Genomic DNA, 17,931 nt, shown 5'->3' on the forward strand with positions numbered 1-17,931 from the left:
AACACAAATAGAAGGTATTATATACATATATATATATATACACACACACTTTTTCTTTTTTGCACACCCACATCCACACACACACAGATAGATAGAACAACAATACTCTCGTGTATACTACTAAAATGCTTGTCTAGAGCAGTTAAATAATTATGGGAAATTTGAAAAGTTAGTTCTTTTTTAGGTTATCACAATATGGGTGGCAAGCATGATATAGCACATGTAGTAAATGAAGCAAAACACAAACAAAACATGGATCTGCCACAGTCATTGGCCGAATTTACCTGAAGAAAAGAGATTTTTCTTTTTCTGCCCTTTAAAAATGAAATACACCCAAAAATGCTCCAAACCACTGATGACTTTACAATTTAAGACATCATACCCGTAGATCAACATGACCAATGAGGAACTGAAAGCAGAACTTAATACTACTGAGCACTCTTGCCAGAGCAGATTATTCACCAAACTCACAGAATTGTGATTATTATTGAACAAGAATTAATAGGACAAAAAACAGTGTGCCAGAATGGAATTATTCTAATCACATAGGATGTACCCTGAAAGCTGTTAAAATTTCTAATTGTACTGTCTGTTTTTCTGTACTGACACTAGGCAACACAGTGGTACTAGAGGTGCTAGAAGGGATGGCCGCTCCAGCTGCTAATTTTTGTGGCTCAGCTTTAACAATGAGACTATTTTTTAAAACCTAGGAAGGAAGGAAAGCAGATAGAAAACATAAAGCAAAAAATCAGTCAAGAGTACATTAGGAAAGAAGGTGATTAACTAGCCTGCAGATAGACACTCATCAGGTTCGATATTTATGCCAGGGTATATTATCGCAATCACCAAGAAACCTAAATAGTACATTGCCATCACATGATCTATATAATTGTATCTTCTGATTGCAGATGGAAACTATTCTAAATTCATGCTTTATACTGTCAGCAGAAACAAGAATACAGCTCGTTATTATACAAGTGTCAGCAATTTACTTGACACGAGCATGCACACTCACTTGCTTTTCCAGGGCTCTTTGGTTTAAGGTAACAGCTCTCCATTTCTCTGCTCTCTTGCAAACTCTCTTTTTAGAAATTGCACCTCATTAGAGCATTTGGCTATTAAACAATGACCACCCCACAAGGAAGAACTGTCTTTAGGTGACAAAGGTATCTGAATACACGAAATGATGAGACTGGAACTTCTAATGAAAAGCAAGTCCAATAGGGAAAGAATGAAAAAAAAAAAAGGGAGGTGGTGAAAACAAGAGAAGTAGAAGAAAATAAAGCAGATGTAGAAAGTCTTATTATCAATAGGATGTTACAGAATAACGAACATTCGGGGCTTCGTGATGGAAAAGAGCATGCTCACGTTTCTTCGTAGAATAAAGACCTGAAAATAGCACTTCCAATGCAGACATTTTTAATGAAACAAAAGCAAGGTAAATGCACCATGGTAGCTGGGGGTGCAGGGATGGCTTGATTTAATTCCTCCTCTTTCTGACGATGCAGACTTTGGACTGGAACCCTTATTAGTGGAAGGCTACAAATTGTTTAAGAAATTCTTCCTTAAATCCTCTAAGGCTACAAATTTCTCCTTATTCTTCCACAATGAGTATTTACATTTTTGATACAAAATAGAAGAGCTCCATTAGAAGAGACTGAAAGAAGGCCACCCCAAACATTTAGCATTTCCACCAGGGCACATTCAAGAGACAGAAAATTGTAGGCCAACACCCTGCAGGCAAAGAAGGAAGCTGAACCTCTGGGAGACCTTTCACATTTCTGCAATTTGGTAGCACACAGTATTTCAGGTTTTGTCAACCTAGAGCCAATTCTCATTCCAGCTATGAATATCTGTAATTTTGAACTGAGTATGATGAATAGTTTTAGGGTAATGAAAGTACTTTTTCTTTTTTCCTGGTTCCCAAATGAGCAATTGCCTATCCCCTATTACTTGTCCCATTTCCAGTGATGAAGTACTACAAAATGTATCGATGAATTATCCTTTTTCTGTCACTCATATTTTATAACACTTTCACTTTGCTAAGTTGCCCAGAAGAATTTACTTTACATCAAAAGCAATGGTGACTTTCAAGAAGATCCATTTCAAAGCAAGATGTTACTTTTCATTCACAGAATGATTTCTTAGAAAATTTACATTCTCCTTTCATTCGTGTTCCAAGAGAAACTTAAATCCAAGTTTATTTCTTTCCAGTTATGCTTTTTATCTGGATTCTGAGAAGATTTGCTGCCTTAGGAAATGTGTACTTGGCTCCATTTGTTTTCTTTTTGATGTTGGTGGAATCAAAATTGGGGGCAATAGATCCCTGCACAGGAACCACAGTCAAAGATTGAGAATTGCTTCTCTGTGTAAGGAAAAAACAAAATTTGTTTATTCCTAGTGAGTTTCAGGGTTCAGCACATATAACAGGACTCTTGAATTCTGCCTGGTGTTTGACACAAAAGAATGTCTTATAAAGCAAGAGGTGAAACTCTTTCCTTTCAACTCCAACAACCACATAAGAGAACCCAGTTAAAACATTCCTTGACACAGTCAGACCTTGGCGTTCCTCTGAAGCATAAACATGACCATGTTTAACCTAGTCCTTGAATCAGATGATTGGTGTGCGCTGCATAAACCTCTGGCCTGGTTCAAGGACACTGGCAGAGCACAACAACGCTGGGTGCCTGCTATCCTGAACAAACAGCTCCTCTTTCCACCACTCGCTGTGCAACACAAAAGCAATGCTCCAACACTAAAGCACTGGAGAATGGTTTTCCTTCATTTCCCTCCAGCTAGTATTCTATATCTTTCTCTCCCCTCAACATGTACCCATGTCAAAAGAAATTTCCCTTTCTTTTTAGTCAAAGAATGGTTTCTGATTGCCCCCATGCATATGGAAGACTTTAACATCGAAAACGTTTGCGCACGACAAATTACACTTTCTCCCAGTTCAAACATTCAGGGTTTTCTTTCTGCTTCTGAACTACAAAAAATTAAATAGTAATAAAAATCAAATGTATTGTAGTTACTGATGAGAACTGTTTAAACAGCAAGACTAGTTATAAACAGTCAGTGATGACAGACTACCATATGTTAGGCTTCCTGTTATCGTGCCAGAAAACATTATAATCACCTTAATTATGGCAACAGAGTGATTTTTCTCCTCACTGGTGATATAATGCAATAAAGTGCAACTTCTTCTGTTCTACAGTATATTACTGTCTATAGCACAGACAAGCATATGCACATATTGTCAAGCATTCGTGCAAACAGATCAATTTGCCAAACATGCAATTAACCTAAATGGTCTCAAAAGAAGGAAAGAAAGCAAACTTTACCTTGTGTGTTTTGTTGAAATATTTTGTTCAGATCCAAAGAGGAAGCTCTGGAATGTGATTTCTGTGGCCTTGGAGGTGGAGTAGGGGGCTCTTCTCCCTTTTTCATGGCATCTTCTATTGATGTGCTAGAATAAGACCTAAGGAAGAAAAGATATAAAAGCAGAAAACACTTTATTTCAGAAATTCATCTTAAACAACTACAGTGAATAGTATCTAAAAATACACTGACCAGAACTCAAGTTCATGGTGGAAATCCCTCACCCTACTGACTAAAAGTTCCCCTTATAACAAGGCAGATTTATTTGGCAACAGAGGGAACTAAGCATATGGGGAAATAAACGGGTCACACTTACAAGGCTAATGTTTTTTAAGGCCTTTTATACCACAGTTTCAGGCTCTTCTCGTGTAACTTTATCTGCCACTAGGATAATTGCAGCAACTATTCTGAATAAACGTGGGTAAAAAATAATTCTCTTTACAGCTTGTGTTGCTTGCCTTTCACAACCGTGAGGGTAGTGTATATAGAAGTACAGCTTCAACTTGCCTCTTGCAAGTACACATTTTGTAAACTGTAATATTCTAACTACCAGAGTAAATTTTTCAGAGCAAACTGTCACCAAATTCCAAAAAAAAAATCCAGAAAAACGGAGTGAATCCAAAGCAGCCCATACTGCTCAAGTACATATGTCAGTACACCTTTCTAGGCTGCTCCAGGTAAGTCCATATCATGCTAATCCCAGTGCAGCGCATTTGCTAAGAATTCTGATTTTGCTGAATAATGTCCAATATTTTTCAGCTGTTGCAGTTACCAGCTTTTTCTGCAAGACCGAGAGCTTTGTTCAAAATGAGCATTGACAACGTGAGATGTTATACTTACTGTAATACATTATGCATGGCAGGCAAGACCAAAAACACATTCGAGGAGAACAGAAATAACTCCCACTAATGGGAAACGGATCTTTTCTTGCCAAGCAGGCTGTTGTTAGAACACAGCTATTTAGCGGGACAGACATTTGGCAGTGCTGATCCTATATTTCTGATGTAAACTTTAATAAATACAGGAGTGAAAGCTGCAATTGCTTCAAAATTTACATGTGACACAAAAACCTCTGCTGATGCTGAATTTTTCGGTCTTGGTAGAGCTTTGAATTCCATGGCCCTATCATTTAAGACCTAACCCAACCCCTCTGAAATAAATGGAAATGTTTTTTGATGTTTTTTGTTTGCCTGTTTTTTACTTTCTTAAACTTTTATTTTCCATAATATGTGGTATATATTTTACTTGCCTTACAATTGCACAACCTAACAGTTTTATTTTTTTTTTTTTTTTTAAAGAAAGAATAAGACAGTGTCTACGAGATAAAAATATGCCTGCTGCAGCAGTGCCAACACAGAGCTCTGTGACAGTGAATCGCTGCTTACAACAGGCAGACCTGGGCACCTAAGAGTCAGCAGCTAAGAGTCTGCACAGCTCATGCTAGAGAACCAGCCTCCTGAGCTGGGAGCTGTAAGAGACTCGAATCGTAGCCTCTGGTGGTGAGGCATGCATGAAGACAGACAGCCCTGAGGCTGTAGAGCCCTCCAGGCTGTGCCAGGCTGAAGGTCTGGGTGCAAGGATGTGCCTAGGGAACTTTAGCCCCAACTTCTGCATTGACACAGTGAGATATAGTCACATGTGAGACTGTCACGTGTGACACAGTAGTCACATTCAAGTGACTTTTTTCAAATGTTTAAGCAATGCTTACTATTTTATGCATTTTTTTTTGCTTAAAATATATTTGTATGTGTCTTACATAAAATATTTTTATGTATTTTTTGCATACTTCACGATTCTGTAACACAGCAAGAGAATTTAAAACAGTGTGACGACAAAAAAGCTTTGGCTAGCAGCAGAAAAATGACAGACAAGGCAGTTCAGCCTTTCTGGATGTGGGTCCTAAGAACAGAGGATTTCTACCTTCATTCATTATGCGGATTGCTCATCCTCTCTAATTAGCAGCCTTTGACAAGCTTAGAGGGAGGGAGCTCTTGCTATACTCTCATTGCCTAAGAAAAAGAAATCAAGCTCCCCTGACCAGCTCAAAAAAAAATGAAAGCTTTAAGGTGAACGAATGATATGGCTGTACAACAGAAGAACCCAAACCAATACATAATTATTTTATACACAGTATTTCCTTGCACAGGTCTCCCTCTTCTTTAAAATACCCAAATTCGGCAGGTGCCATTTCCCTCACGTAGCAGCGTGAGTCCGTAAGCCTCTTCCACCACAACCAGCCAGCCACAGTCACGCACACGCACGCTGACAAAGGGATGCACTCACCCACACCTGAGAGCTGAGCTGCTGCTGCTGCAGCGGGAGTGTGAGGCATCTCCCTCCATACGCAGCCACTGCCCCGATTTCAACAGCAACACCACCCCGAGGAGGCAGCCGGGATGGGCAGATGGAGAAAAGTGCCAGCGCCTTGTGACCCGAGACCACAGGGTGCTAGGCAGTGCTCCTGGGGCATCCAGAGCTTACAGATCCCGCCTGGTAAATCTCTCAGATCTGAGCGGTACTTCCAGCACGGCACCAGTAAAACATTGCGACACCAGTTATCGAGTCTAACATCAGAGGAATGTACGTCTTATCCCGAAACAGAAATGAAAGTGGTACCTGGATCTGGGTCTGGCTTTAAGTGCATTAGGTTCCTGAGGAGCTGAAAGAGAAAAGAAAAATCACCTGCTAAGACAAATCATGCTAAATAAGAGCTGTGGGATCAGTGTTTATTAAAACTGGGAGTGTGGCAAACGTGGATGTGAGAGCTTGCTCATCCCACACGAGCAATGGAGATTTGTTTTCACTTCTCCTTCCCCTTTCTTTCTGTAGTATGTAAACGTCCTAAGAATTTGAAAGCATAGTCAGAACCTCACCTTCTACTTTGGTTAACACAAAGCAGAGAAAGCAATAGGTCTGATGCTGTCTTGACAAAGAAGTGCTGGCAAGCAACACAGAAATAGCATAAGCTGTCCATAGCAAACACCTTTCTCCTGGTGCAAACATCTATTTGTTGTCCTACATCCCCAAGCACAAAGGTTTATGTCCTTCCTAAATACTTCAACTAATTAGTGTAAAAGTCCATGTTCTTGCCACCCATAAAAATTTTTAACACATCAGGCTGAGGTTACTTTGACATTGGGGAGGAATGATATTTTAAGGTAGAAAGTTTTACAGGCTAAGTGTTGGCCAAAAACATTTCTATCAACGTAAAAAAATGATTATTTTATGTGGGTGAATTCTGAATATCCTGCCACCTCCACCGGGTTTTACGTGATAGGAAAACAACAGTACTGAATCACCTTCTCTGGGTTACTCCTCGAAGCTGTTCCTTGGTTTGCACAGACTTGGCTGTTCATAGAACCGTAGAACATCCTGAGTTGGAAGGGACCCACAAGCATCATTGAGTCCAACTCTTGGGTCCCCAAAGGACCACCAAAAAAAATGTCCAAATGAATGCTTCCTGAAGTGAGTCGGGCTTGGTGCTGTGACCACAGCCCTGGGGAGCCTGTTCCAGTGCTTGACCACCCTCTTGGCGAAGAGCCTTTTCCTGACACCCAGCCTGAACTGCCCCTGTCGCAGCTTCATGCTGTTCCCTCGGGTCCTGTCGCTGGTCACCAGAGAACTGTTACTCTCCTCGCTAACATAAAATAATCTTGACAAAATATGTCTCTGTGAGTGCTTTCAAATTCAGCCCATTAAGATACCCTCAAAGTACTGCAGCAGCGTAAGTCATCCCAATGCACACGCAAAGTCGCTGTACAGCACTACATGAGAACACAGCAGATTCCCCCAAACAGAGCAGGAGCTACCTGTGGTAGCAGCTGGCAAATACTGACCTTTTAACAGCTTGTATTGTGTCACTTCATAGACCCTACACAAGAGGCTTGAGACATACAGAATGCAAGAAATAGCATATGGCACGTCTAGAGCCACACACTCTTCCTTCATAAAGGAAATATGCTTTCAGGATCATGCAGTGCTACAGTGATACAAAAAAAAAAAGAAAAAAAAAAGAAAAACCAACAAAAAACACTCATAAACCAAGTTCTAGTAGATTATTGTCACCAGCAAACTGGCCCACAGTCATTCCAGAGTTCTGTGCAACAAACTCTTAGTAAAGCAACTAAGGAAGAAAGAGGGAATTACTATTAAAATATGCAGTGGTGATAATCCCCCTCTCCCTGTGTCAGACTCCCAGAGAGCACAACTTTAGAAACTGCTTCCCTACAGCCATATGACCCAATTTTTCCAATGCTGAATTGCTGATTATTAAATTACATGCACAATTATTAAATAAATGTCATTTAGAAACAGGAAGTATAAATTCTCTCCAAGCTAAGCCATGCTTAAGGACCATCAAGTTTTTCTTCTTTTAGGGAGACAGTAATTCTGTTCATACTTCTATTAGAAAGCCTTTCTTCTAAAAACCAAAATAATAAAAAAAAAAACTACAGGTAAAATTGAAGTCTTTGAACTGAATGAGAACTCTGAGGACATCTTGTTGAGGTACACAGGAAAACACAAAAGGAAGAGAGAGACCTGAAATGACTACTACTAAAAAAAAAAATATGGCAATATAATATTACTGCCAAGGATTTTCTTTTAAGCTTTTGAAAATCAGGAAATTTGAGTCTACAGTTACACAATACCCAGACCTAGCCTTAGTGTGAACCTTTAATAAAATGAAATATAATACTATTATAAAACAGGTAGTTCATTACTAGGGCATGCAAACAAGAATTGTGGCAGCATTTCTGTACAGCGTGCAGATATTTTGGTGCACTCTGTGCATTGTTCATGTGTGAGGTGGAGGTTTACACATATGCACAACTTAAGCATTCAAGATGATACAAAAATATTTAGCCAGTTCACAAGTTTTCCCTATTTCTATAGCTATGAATAGAGAAGCTTAAGTTACATGAAACTGATAAAAAATTAAAGCTGTTGAGTAAATTGAGTATAGTTAGTATTTAGAAGTTTGTATTATTCCTGGCAAAGCCTGATGAACTGAACAGCCTCGTCTGGACCACTTAAAATCATATATGATGATAAACTTACTTATTCATTCACAACACAGGAGAGTGTGAAGGTTCCCAGTTTAGGTGTTTAACTGCTCCCACCCCCTCTCCCAGTACGTGTTCATTATAACATTCCCAAGGATGCTGACTCCGTAACTACTGGCTGTAGCCTAACATACTATACACAACTGGTGCTTCCCTGCTTTACAGGACGGAAACTTGAGTGGAAAATTGTGCTCTAAAAGGTGCAAGCATGCTGCACTGATAAGGAAAAAAAAAATTTCCCCAGTTTAAATCACCTGTAGTGACTCACCTTTTATCTCTTATTAGTGGCCTATGCAGAAATGTAAAATTTAAATGATCACAAATTTGGCTCTTAATTCCTTAAAAGTCTAAGGCCAACAATGATCTTCCACTTAGGAGCCTAAATAAAATAGACAGATTTGCAGAGATGTTGAGCACGTGAAGATTTTACTGACTTCAAATTTCTAGTCTGATGGCAAAGAAAACTTTTCCTTAATGAACCGCAGCAGTATCATCTTTCCTGAATTTACATAAATAGCCCAAACGAAGGATGTAAATTTTCTCTTGCTTCATCCCAACTGAATCTGCATCCTGAAGTTTACTAATTATGATGACATTTCAGAATGATGACTGATTCTGAAATAAGTACTCAGTTGTTGTGTTTTATCTAGCACACTGGGTAGACAAATATTTTGACTTCTAACATCGGTCTTACTGTGCAACCTGAGAATGTGCTTGATCAGATCCTTAATGTGCAGGACTGCACAGGTGAAACTCCCAGAGCAACAGGAGGCAGGGCAATGGGGTGGAAATCTGCCACTGCTTCCCTTGGTATGCAAACCCAGCAGCATTGATAAAGGATCACGATGGCACCCAGAAGAGCTCCCTTACAAGGAGATGAAGGACATGGGGAAAAACAACAATAGTGGTAAAGGTGATGTGCAGGTGACTATATATATATTTCCCTAAGCATACCTAAGATGGAAATACTGAAGTGAAAATAAAACTGCTTGGGGTGCTCCTGGGCAAAAAGTGGGGGGCAGAGATGGGGAGAACAGAACTGAAAGTGTCACTGGCCCCCCTTTCCCCTTTAGAGGGGAGTGTGCGTCTGAGAGTGTGTGTGGCTTGCTGGCTGTAGGAGAAGCAGCAATTGTTCAAGAATAGGAGCTGAAGATAGGACATCTGGTAGCTGCCAAGTGTTTGGGAAGAAGCCAGGAAAAAAAAAAAAAGGTTGGGAAATGAGGCATGCAGCTGTTGAGCAGCCATGGATAAATCGAGCTATAAGGCAAAACTGCTGTGACAGACATTTGGGGTCAGTTTTCTTAATCAAGGATATCTTCATGAGTAAAAACATTTACGCAAAAGAAACGAAAGCAGGTCCAGATTTTAGCTTCCCTGGGACCTTGCCAACACTCTTACCACTTTAGGAAAGAGGTTAACAGAGAGGAGGGCCAGGGAGACCTGATGAACTGAACTGAATGCATGGAGAGTTTCTGGAACAGCTAAGTAATTTTCACATATGACATTCCACAAATACATTTTTCCAGTATGATAGGAACAAGGAGGGTATGTTGGAGTTGAAGAAAGAAAAACCATCGGTGGTTTCACAAGAGAAACACCCTTGAATCAAAAGGATGTGTCAATGCTTTATATGCCACAAGATCCGTGTTTCCGAAAGGCTATCTACCCTTAAACTCCTTGATGGAAAATGCAAAAGCTGATTTCTTTTCAAAGTAACAAGCCACTTTAGAACAGTTCCCAAAATATTACATACTTTTTTAATACTGGAGAGGACCTTTTTATCAACAAGATGCAATTGCATTTCACTTGTAGTACAGAAAAACAAAATTCACAGTCCTTTCAGAATGCTATGTCATAAATATTTCCCACACATGAAGAACACGCATACAATAAAAACAAGGGAAAGAAAACGAGAACCTTCTGACATCCTGAAGTACTACCTAAGATTACTTGTGCAAGTTGTAGTCATTATGAGGTAAAAGCTAATTTCAATAGTGTAATATTACAAGAGCAAAAGGATCTCAAAAAATTATATCAAAATACACTAATTTAGGTTCACTGTGATATAAAAACATTTGATTGAAATTCTAATGGCACTAACAAATGAATTGTTTTCTTCTTACCTGTTTTCACAGTCAAGTGCTGAAAATCCTTTGGTATTGTCTTGACAGCGGTGCTTACTTTAAGAGCTTATTAAAACAAAAAAAATTCTTTTAATATGTGCACGTAATATCTGTAGACATCAGCTCTGAGAAAGCACCATCTAAAACAAAATCAGTTGTAACGTCTAATAAAGCCAAACGTACACGAAAAGAAACCAATGGTAGCAAAATACCTTCAAAACACCAAACACCCAAAAGCAGTAACTACTCTTAGGAGCACAAAAGTCAAGAACAGAAAGGCCTATAGCCAAGTTGCCAAATAATTCCTAATTTTGAGAATTTGGGGGTTTGAATGCATAAAAGAAAGGAGCTGTATTTCAGCAACGCAACGATCCTGCACAGCCAACACAACACAGCTGGGACGCATCTCTCTGAACTTACAAACCTCGAAACCCAGGGCAAAATAGAGACAACAGCTTTTAGCAGTTGAAGCCTCACCAGCTATGTCAAATGGCACTGATAGAGCCAGGGCTAAAATTCAGGAAATCACAATGCTTTGTGCTTACTCCCCTTCCATCCATGTCTATGCATCATTTATTAATTACTTTCTTAAGACGTCCTTGTAGCATCTTTTAATGCAGTGTAATACACTAATAAATCACCACTCAGAATGAAATCTCTCATCTTCATCTGCCTTTATCAAATAAAACATATGTGGGAAAAGTCTGGTTCTTGGATCCAGTTCTATTTGCACTATCTCCCCCACTTAACAGTATTAGCTTACAGAGTGGAGCTAATTTACTCGTATCGTTTTGAAAATGCAGGGAAATTTACTTCTACAGTCCTCAACTACAGATTCTTGACGTCTGGGAACTTCTTCTCAGCCAGGACAGCAATCTGCTCTTCATTTGCCAGAATAGCAATAAGTGGTAGAACGAGAGCATTTGTTATTTGGCTGAAAAGGCAGTAATCTCTGTCACAAATACAGCAGATCCTCAGCCGCGAAGGACTGCATGCACCAAAGCAGCTTCCCATCTGATTTAACGTGTCACCTACCCAGAATAAAGCACGAGTTCTTCACCTAAACAGGGAAGAAAACAAATTCCTCAAGTAAAAAGTGAATCTTCCCTCGGCATTTGAAAGCAATAACCTTCATGGTTCAAGTCCTGCTCTCACACTTTATGATTTACAACAAAACACATCCTATCAACAAAACACGATTTTTGTGGAATACGCTGACTTACCCAAATGTCTTACAAACACCCATCAACTCTGACAACCTTTCTTTGACCCAGGGACACTGGGAATCTGCCAAACTTGGTCACACCTGTAACTGGAAGGAATGTGGACTACCTGGTCTCGCAGCTCCTTATCATGGGGACAGATGGGAGGTCAAGATCTACCCCAACCCCCTTTTTTAATTATTATTATTATTATTTTATGAATGTATAATCCACAGTTCTGAGAATCAGACAAGAAAACACCCGCAACTGTTTTAGTCCCACGGCTGAGGGACAGGGACAACAAGTGAGAACCTGAAAGGTCAGTGAAAAGAGAATATAAAGGGAATGACCGTGCTACGATCCAGTGCTAATTCTGGGAGCCCTAGTAGCTGCAGAGTGCAAAAATGAAAAGATCACTTCAATTACACGTGGCTTGCTGTTCCCATAGTTCAAGTGGCATAAATGAATCAAGTATTTTCAGTCCTGTTTGTCCAAAACTTGTTTTGCAAGAAAATATAGGGTTGCTGGTGGTTCCTTTTTTTTTTTTAATTTGGAATAAAAACTAGTTTTGAAATGTTGCTATTTGATGAAAAAAGGGAAATCCAAAATTTGGCACAACCTAGCTTTTATTCTTACAAAATTCCTGATAATGACAATTAAAACTTTGTTGAAATATGAAGTAAAAATATTACTTGCTTTTGGACTAAGCCTCTTTTAGAAGGTGTATTTCATATCATCCACACGTGATAAAACTAATTTTGAAGCAAACCCATCCATATATTTTTCTTCAACCCAGCTGCTGTCAATAGTTGTCTCTTTAAACCTACAGCAACATACAGCTAGCTTAGAAATTAAACATACCGTTTCATCTATCAGCTGAAATATGGAATTACTAATTATCACAAAAAAGAGCTAAAAAGAAAAAAAAATAAAAAACATGATTTATTCGAATACCTTGTTTGTCATCTTTCTTTGTATCTTGTAACAGGGCAGAGTTATCAGGCACCTCTTCAGCTGATGTCTTCTTAAAGACAGAAGATTGATTATTATAGTGATTGACATAGCAGACCCACACATTTCCACAGTCAAATAGTTAAGAACATGGACCAACACAAATAAAAGTGATATTCTCTCCTGTACCAAGACTTGCTTTATTCGATAAAGAAGCACAGAAGAGCTTTAAAAAGACAACTACACCTCTCTGCTTTTAAAGGTACACCAGTTTCACTCCTGAAATTAGTTAAAGAAGCAATTCAACAATGAATCACAAAGATCTAAGGGCTATATGCAAAGAGAGACTTCCCAAAACAGAGTAATGACATTCTGTGTTTTCTTTTTTATTCTGGGCATAACACCTGTACTAGGGTTGAAGAAACCTTCTCCAGCCTCTTCACACGTTAGTCTCCCTCCATGAGAACACTCTCTTCAGTGAAAGCTCAAGCTGTACTGCACTGTCAGTAGTTCTGCATCTAAAGTCTGCTGGGTGAGGTAGCTGACTTGGACTACTCTCTTCTTTTCTGCATGCATTCACAGAAATGGCGAAAAAAACTTCATCAGCATGTCAGCATTCATTAGCAGTCCCTCTGATGGGAAAATGGGGAACTTCGCACCAGTCTTACTCCTTAACTGTTCTTTATTTCAGCAGCAACTTATAATATAAGCATTTGTGGTTCTTGTAACCTCTGCTGCGTAGCTTACCAAGGAGGAAACAGGAACAAATTCTACTACCATTATCTGTAAGAACAATTCTGTGGCCAAAACAACTATAAATCAAACATCAGAAACCTCAAGCTTCTCTAAATGTTAAGCAATGCTGGTTTGTTTTGTTTTGTTTTTTCCAATGGGCCTTCAAAAAAAAAAAAAGGTTCAGAAACAGAACTTCAGACATTTTAAAAAACCTCAGGTCAGGGCCAAGTCTAGAGTAAAGGGCTATGACATTTGTTCCATAAAGTTGCACATGGGATTCCCTAATGCTTTTGACCCATAGCTTTTGGACCATGAAAATGTTTGAGCAAAATACTTAACATTCCTAGTTAGCCATGACATTATATATTACAATCAAGGCTACAGGGAAGGAAAACAGAAAGGTCACCAACTGGCTTAGCTACAGAGCTTGCCGCATCTGAGAGAACCATGGGTTCTGGACCAGGTGGCTCTCCACAGACTACTTCAAGCTGATCAAACAAAAAGAAAAAATGTTGGGAGGAAGAGGCACAGAAGCAATTCAGATTTGAATGCCTCAAAATTGCCGGATCCTATTATGATTCAGACTCATCTTTTGACATTAAGGATTTATGTTTCAAGCACACAATAAATAGCAACTCTTGGTGTTGCTATAGCATGAGAGTAGATTAGACGTGACGCTATTTTCTGTCTTGGTTTCATCAGTTGTTAAGAAAAGAGTGTCAAGACTAAAGACCTAATTCACTGCATGCTTGAGTCGATGGAATGACTCACAAATTTAAATGAACTGTGAGTATGACATTTCTGAGAGAGTTTAGAGCAACCCCAGACAGTCATTTTATGCATATAGTGAGAAATTTTGTGTCTTATCTTTAAGCGTTTGGCAGTGAGAAGGCTTGTGGAAAGGAGCCAAAAAAAAAAAAAAGACCAGAATCAGAGTGGGAAACAAAAAAACTTGAGAAAAAAATGAAAAGACAAAACTCTAGTTAACAAAAAGCAGTCACTCTTGTCATTCCTGAGCATACTGTTACCAGTATTCGTGTGGTTTTTAAGTTTAACAAAGCCTACTATTTGGTGACCTGTCTCCTGCCATTAATTTCTTTACAGATATATTCAGGAATTGTCTCCATTGTACTGTAGTACTGTAGTTCAGCAGTCACAGTAAAAATGGTCTTCTGAAATTAAATTAAACAGTCTGAATTGATGAGACATGGAAAGACACAAAGGCACAGAGATTGCATTGATAATACAGTATTTCTAATGGAGTGATCAGGTATCTAAACTGCATTTCCTCAAATAGCCAAGCTACAAATTAAATTGCAACAGTGAATTACTGCGCTTCCCACAGAGTGAGATGAATGGGAGGTGAATCACTGACCTTCCAAATGAAACTCTTTCAGAGCATTTATTCTGATTATAGAAACATCAGCTGAACAACAGCAACAAAAATCAAGTCAAAATCATTCTCAACTCAGGTTTGAGATGAGATTTTGTGCTCCACTAATTTTGGATAACAAAGGACCGAAATAGCAAGGCCCTGCAACAGACTAATTGAGAGCTTTGCCTAACACCTCTAGGTCCCAGACAGTGAAGAAACAGAGCAAAGACAGGCAAACAATTGTGATATACTCAGCTAACACTATCTATTCTCAGCCAACAGGCAATCATGTTACAGTTTCTTCTTTATTTTCAACCTACCCTTAAAAGATTGGTTTTGCAGAACAGAAATGGAGTAGAACACCCAGCTGTTCCCCCCAAGAACATTATCTGACTGTAAATGCAGCACAGTAATCTGCAAGTTATTGGCATTTATGGACAGAATGTCTTAAGAAGCGGAGAGCAGAGATAAGGCACAGGAGGTTTGAAAGCCCTAAATTTTGGAAATCAAGTGAAAAAATAAATGCAAAATGGAAGATTTGTTTTGTTGTTGTTGTTTAATATTTTGTGCTGTATACCCTCTGCAGATATTTAATTATTACTATAATATTCCTACTATTATTATCTCCATTGCAACAGAAAAATCTAAAAAGCAAAAAAAGATACAATTTAACTGCTTAGGAGATGATCTCCTATTAGTTTTGTCCTTACTCTGCACGTACATTCAAGGACCACAAACACGCAGAGTCTAAAAAACGGCCATTTAATAAGATTATGGAATTGTACTGGTTTGGTTACTGAAATGACGTCTTATAACTAAGAAGCAGAAGATGACTCTGAACGCAAGATTTCTGAGCTCTCTGAAATACACACATGAACACTGTAATCTCGCAGTCCCAAGGGTTGCGCTACTGAAGAACAAACTTCCTCACAACTCTGCACTAACAAAAGACTGCTTTGCGTATCTGGGTGATCATTTATGAAGCCAGCATCCTAACTGGAACGAGGACACCCTACACCACAGAATACCAGGATAATAGCACTGCCTTCAAACTCAAATACAACTGCTGTACTTTAGCTGAGCTGCTGTATAAAAGCGATACCCAGCAAACACACTAGGGAGATCCACACGTATTTTAACAGTTCCAGAAGACAGAGTGGATGTTAAAAGCACTGACGGCAATATTATCAAGCATACATAACAGTCGGATGTGTTAGAAGTGCAGTTCAGGAGAGCCTGCCTGGCGGTGCTATCAGACAAGTTAAATTTGTTGACAGGGGATCTGGGTTCTGATCTGGTAACACCCCAGAACCAGGCACAGGGATGAAACAACTGGAGAAACGCCTTGCTGAGCTGGCATGACACACCACAACTTTTTTTTTTTTTTTTTTAAACTTGGCAGCAGCATCAGAAGGACCTTGTATTCAATCGCAGCAGCAATCCACAGCAATTTTCAGAGCCTTAACAATTCTGAGCTGAAAGCCCATTCTTGCAGTCAGCCTGACACTTGATTCACTGCCTTAAATGCTAAACCCTTAAATCCCTTGGCGTGTATATTCAGAGTTGAAATATCCATGCACAACTCAGTGGCCATGGTTAGCTCAACATACAGAATCTTTAAAGCCTCACTTTTTAACCTCAATAATAAACTCTTCTCGTTAACTTAGTTTTGCTTGCAGTAGTCTTTCATTACAAGGCTGACATCCATTGTGATGTTGTTTACAATGGATCCCTAAGAATCCTTCCCCATTCCTCCCTCAAAACACCCTTTCCAGCTCCTTACAATTGCTACCTACATCCTTAGATGCTTGTTCCTTAGACTATTAGAAGGCTGGACATGAAAATGGGGACTGAACCACCTAGACCTGAACTATGCATGTCCATACTGCATAAAACTGGGGATAGTTTCAGAGTTTCAGTCCCCACAGAAGGAAGGTAGAAGGAACCAGGATAAGCCAAGACAGTTTTCATCTGCATGTATGTAAATGGAGCTCTGGAAATGGAAGAAAGACTCAAAAACTGTCAGGAGACCTAGGACAAGGTCTGCACCTGAAAACTGATATTTCTTACCCATTCGGACTCATGAGAAATCTCCCCTAAACACTTCCCTTGTGCCAGAACAGTCCCCCTCCATTGTGGGCTCTGCTCTGCACTGCTGGATCCCAGCACAGGAGGGCTAAATGCTGCCCAGCAGGACACCAACAGTGAAGCTTTATTTCCCCACACAGACTCCAGCATCAAGACAGGCTGGAGTCCATTGATGACTACTGCAAACTGCATTCTGTGGGAACCTGTTTCGAAAAAATCTGCCTGCCCTTTCCATACACACAGGGAATGGCTGAGAGAGGAGTGTAAGATGGCTTAACGCTAAACTTAGACACTCTAGAAGTCCTCTTGAAGACTCACAGCTCTGCTGCTACACATGCTATGCATACGACAGCAACTGCGAGGCTGTCCGATTGCTCTGTGCTCTGCAGGTAGCTGCCTTCCTCACACCTCACCTCCGTCCGGCTGAAGTCCCGAGTCTGTTGGCTGCCTGGCAATGACTCAGAGTAAGAATCAAACAGTGCGCAGTCACGTAGAGGCTTCAAAGAAGCTAGAGGAGAAAGGAAAACCCAAAAAAAGAAGGAAAGAAAAAAAAAAATCAGCCAGAGCCATGACAAGTATTTGGTTAATACACTCTTCTTAAAAACCTGACATCATTTTGCCCTTCATTTCTACACATCAGAACTGATATATTAATGACAGATGACAAAAGTGTGAAGAAAATCTTTCCATCTTGAATTCTGAAAAACACAATGTCCTGAAAGTGTTAACAAGTATCATTTCTGCTGTAGAAGATATCAACTTAGTTGGCCTTATAGTTTATATCCTGCTGTCTTAGTAAGGTTAAAGGTACTTACCAAACGTTCAACTCTAATTTTTGGTATTTTAAATACTGAAAAGTATAGTAGAATCTACATAACATGCTAAAATTGAAGGCCGGTAAAAAGCAAGCACACTGTACTATGTACAGATGTACTAATGACAGTCACTGCTGCAGTATATATCATCTTCAGTATTCCTTGACTGAACAGCACTGAGAGCAGGGAAAAAAAAAAAAA

General features: G+C 39.4%; 1 protein-coding gene across 3 annotated transcripts in view; it reads right to left on the reverse strand.

The window, feature by feature from the left end:
• The window catches only part of REPS2 (RALBP1 associated Eps domain containing 2), a 96,525-nt gene that overhangs the window by 32,383 nt on the left and 46,211 nt on the right, over positions 1–17,931 (reverse strand). For 2 of the 3 annotated variants that reach the window (XM_083847759.1, XM_083847761.1), the window contains exons 9-13: positions 17,329–17,423; positions 12,721–12,790; positions 10,565–10,630; positions 5,995–6,037; positions 3,342–3,478 (exon numbers count right to left, since the gene is read on the reverse strand). In XM_083847759.1, coding sequence (XP_083703885.1) covers positions 3,342–3,478; positions 5,995–6,037; positions 10,565–10,630; positions 12,721–12,790; positions 17,329–17,423 — 411 coding nt within the window. The remainder of the gene's footprint in view (positions 1–3,341; positions 3,479–5,994; positions 6,038–10,564; positions 10,631–12,720; positions 12,791–17,328; positions 17,424–17,931) is intronic. The other variant, XM_083847760.1, reaches the window with a different exon arrangement.

Source organism: Anser anser (genome assembly GCF_964211835.1).
Source record: "Anser anser genome assembly, chromosome: 1".
In the NCBI taxonomy this organism is placed as follows: Eukaryota; Metazoa; Chordata; class Aves; order Anseriformes; family Anatidae; genus Anser; species Anser anser.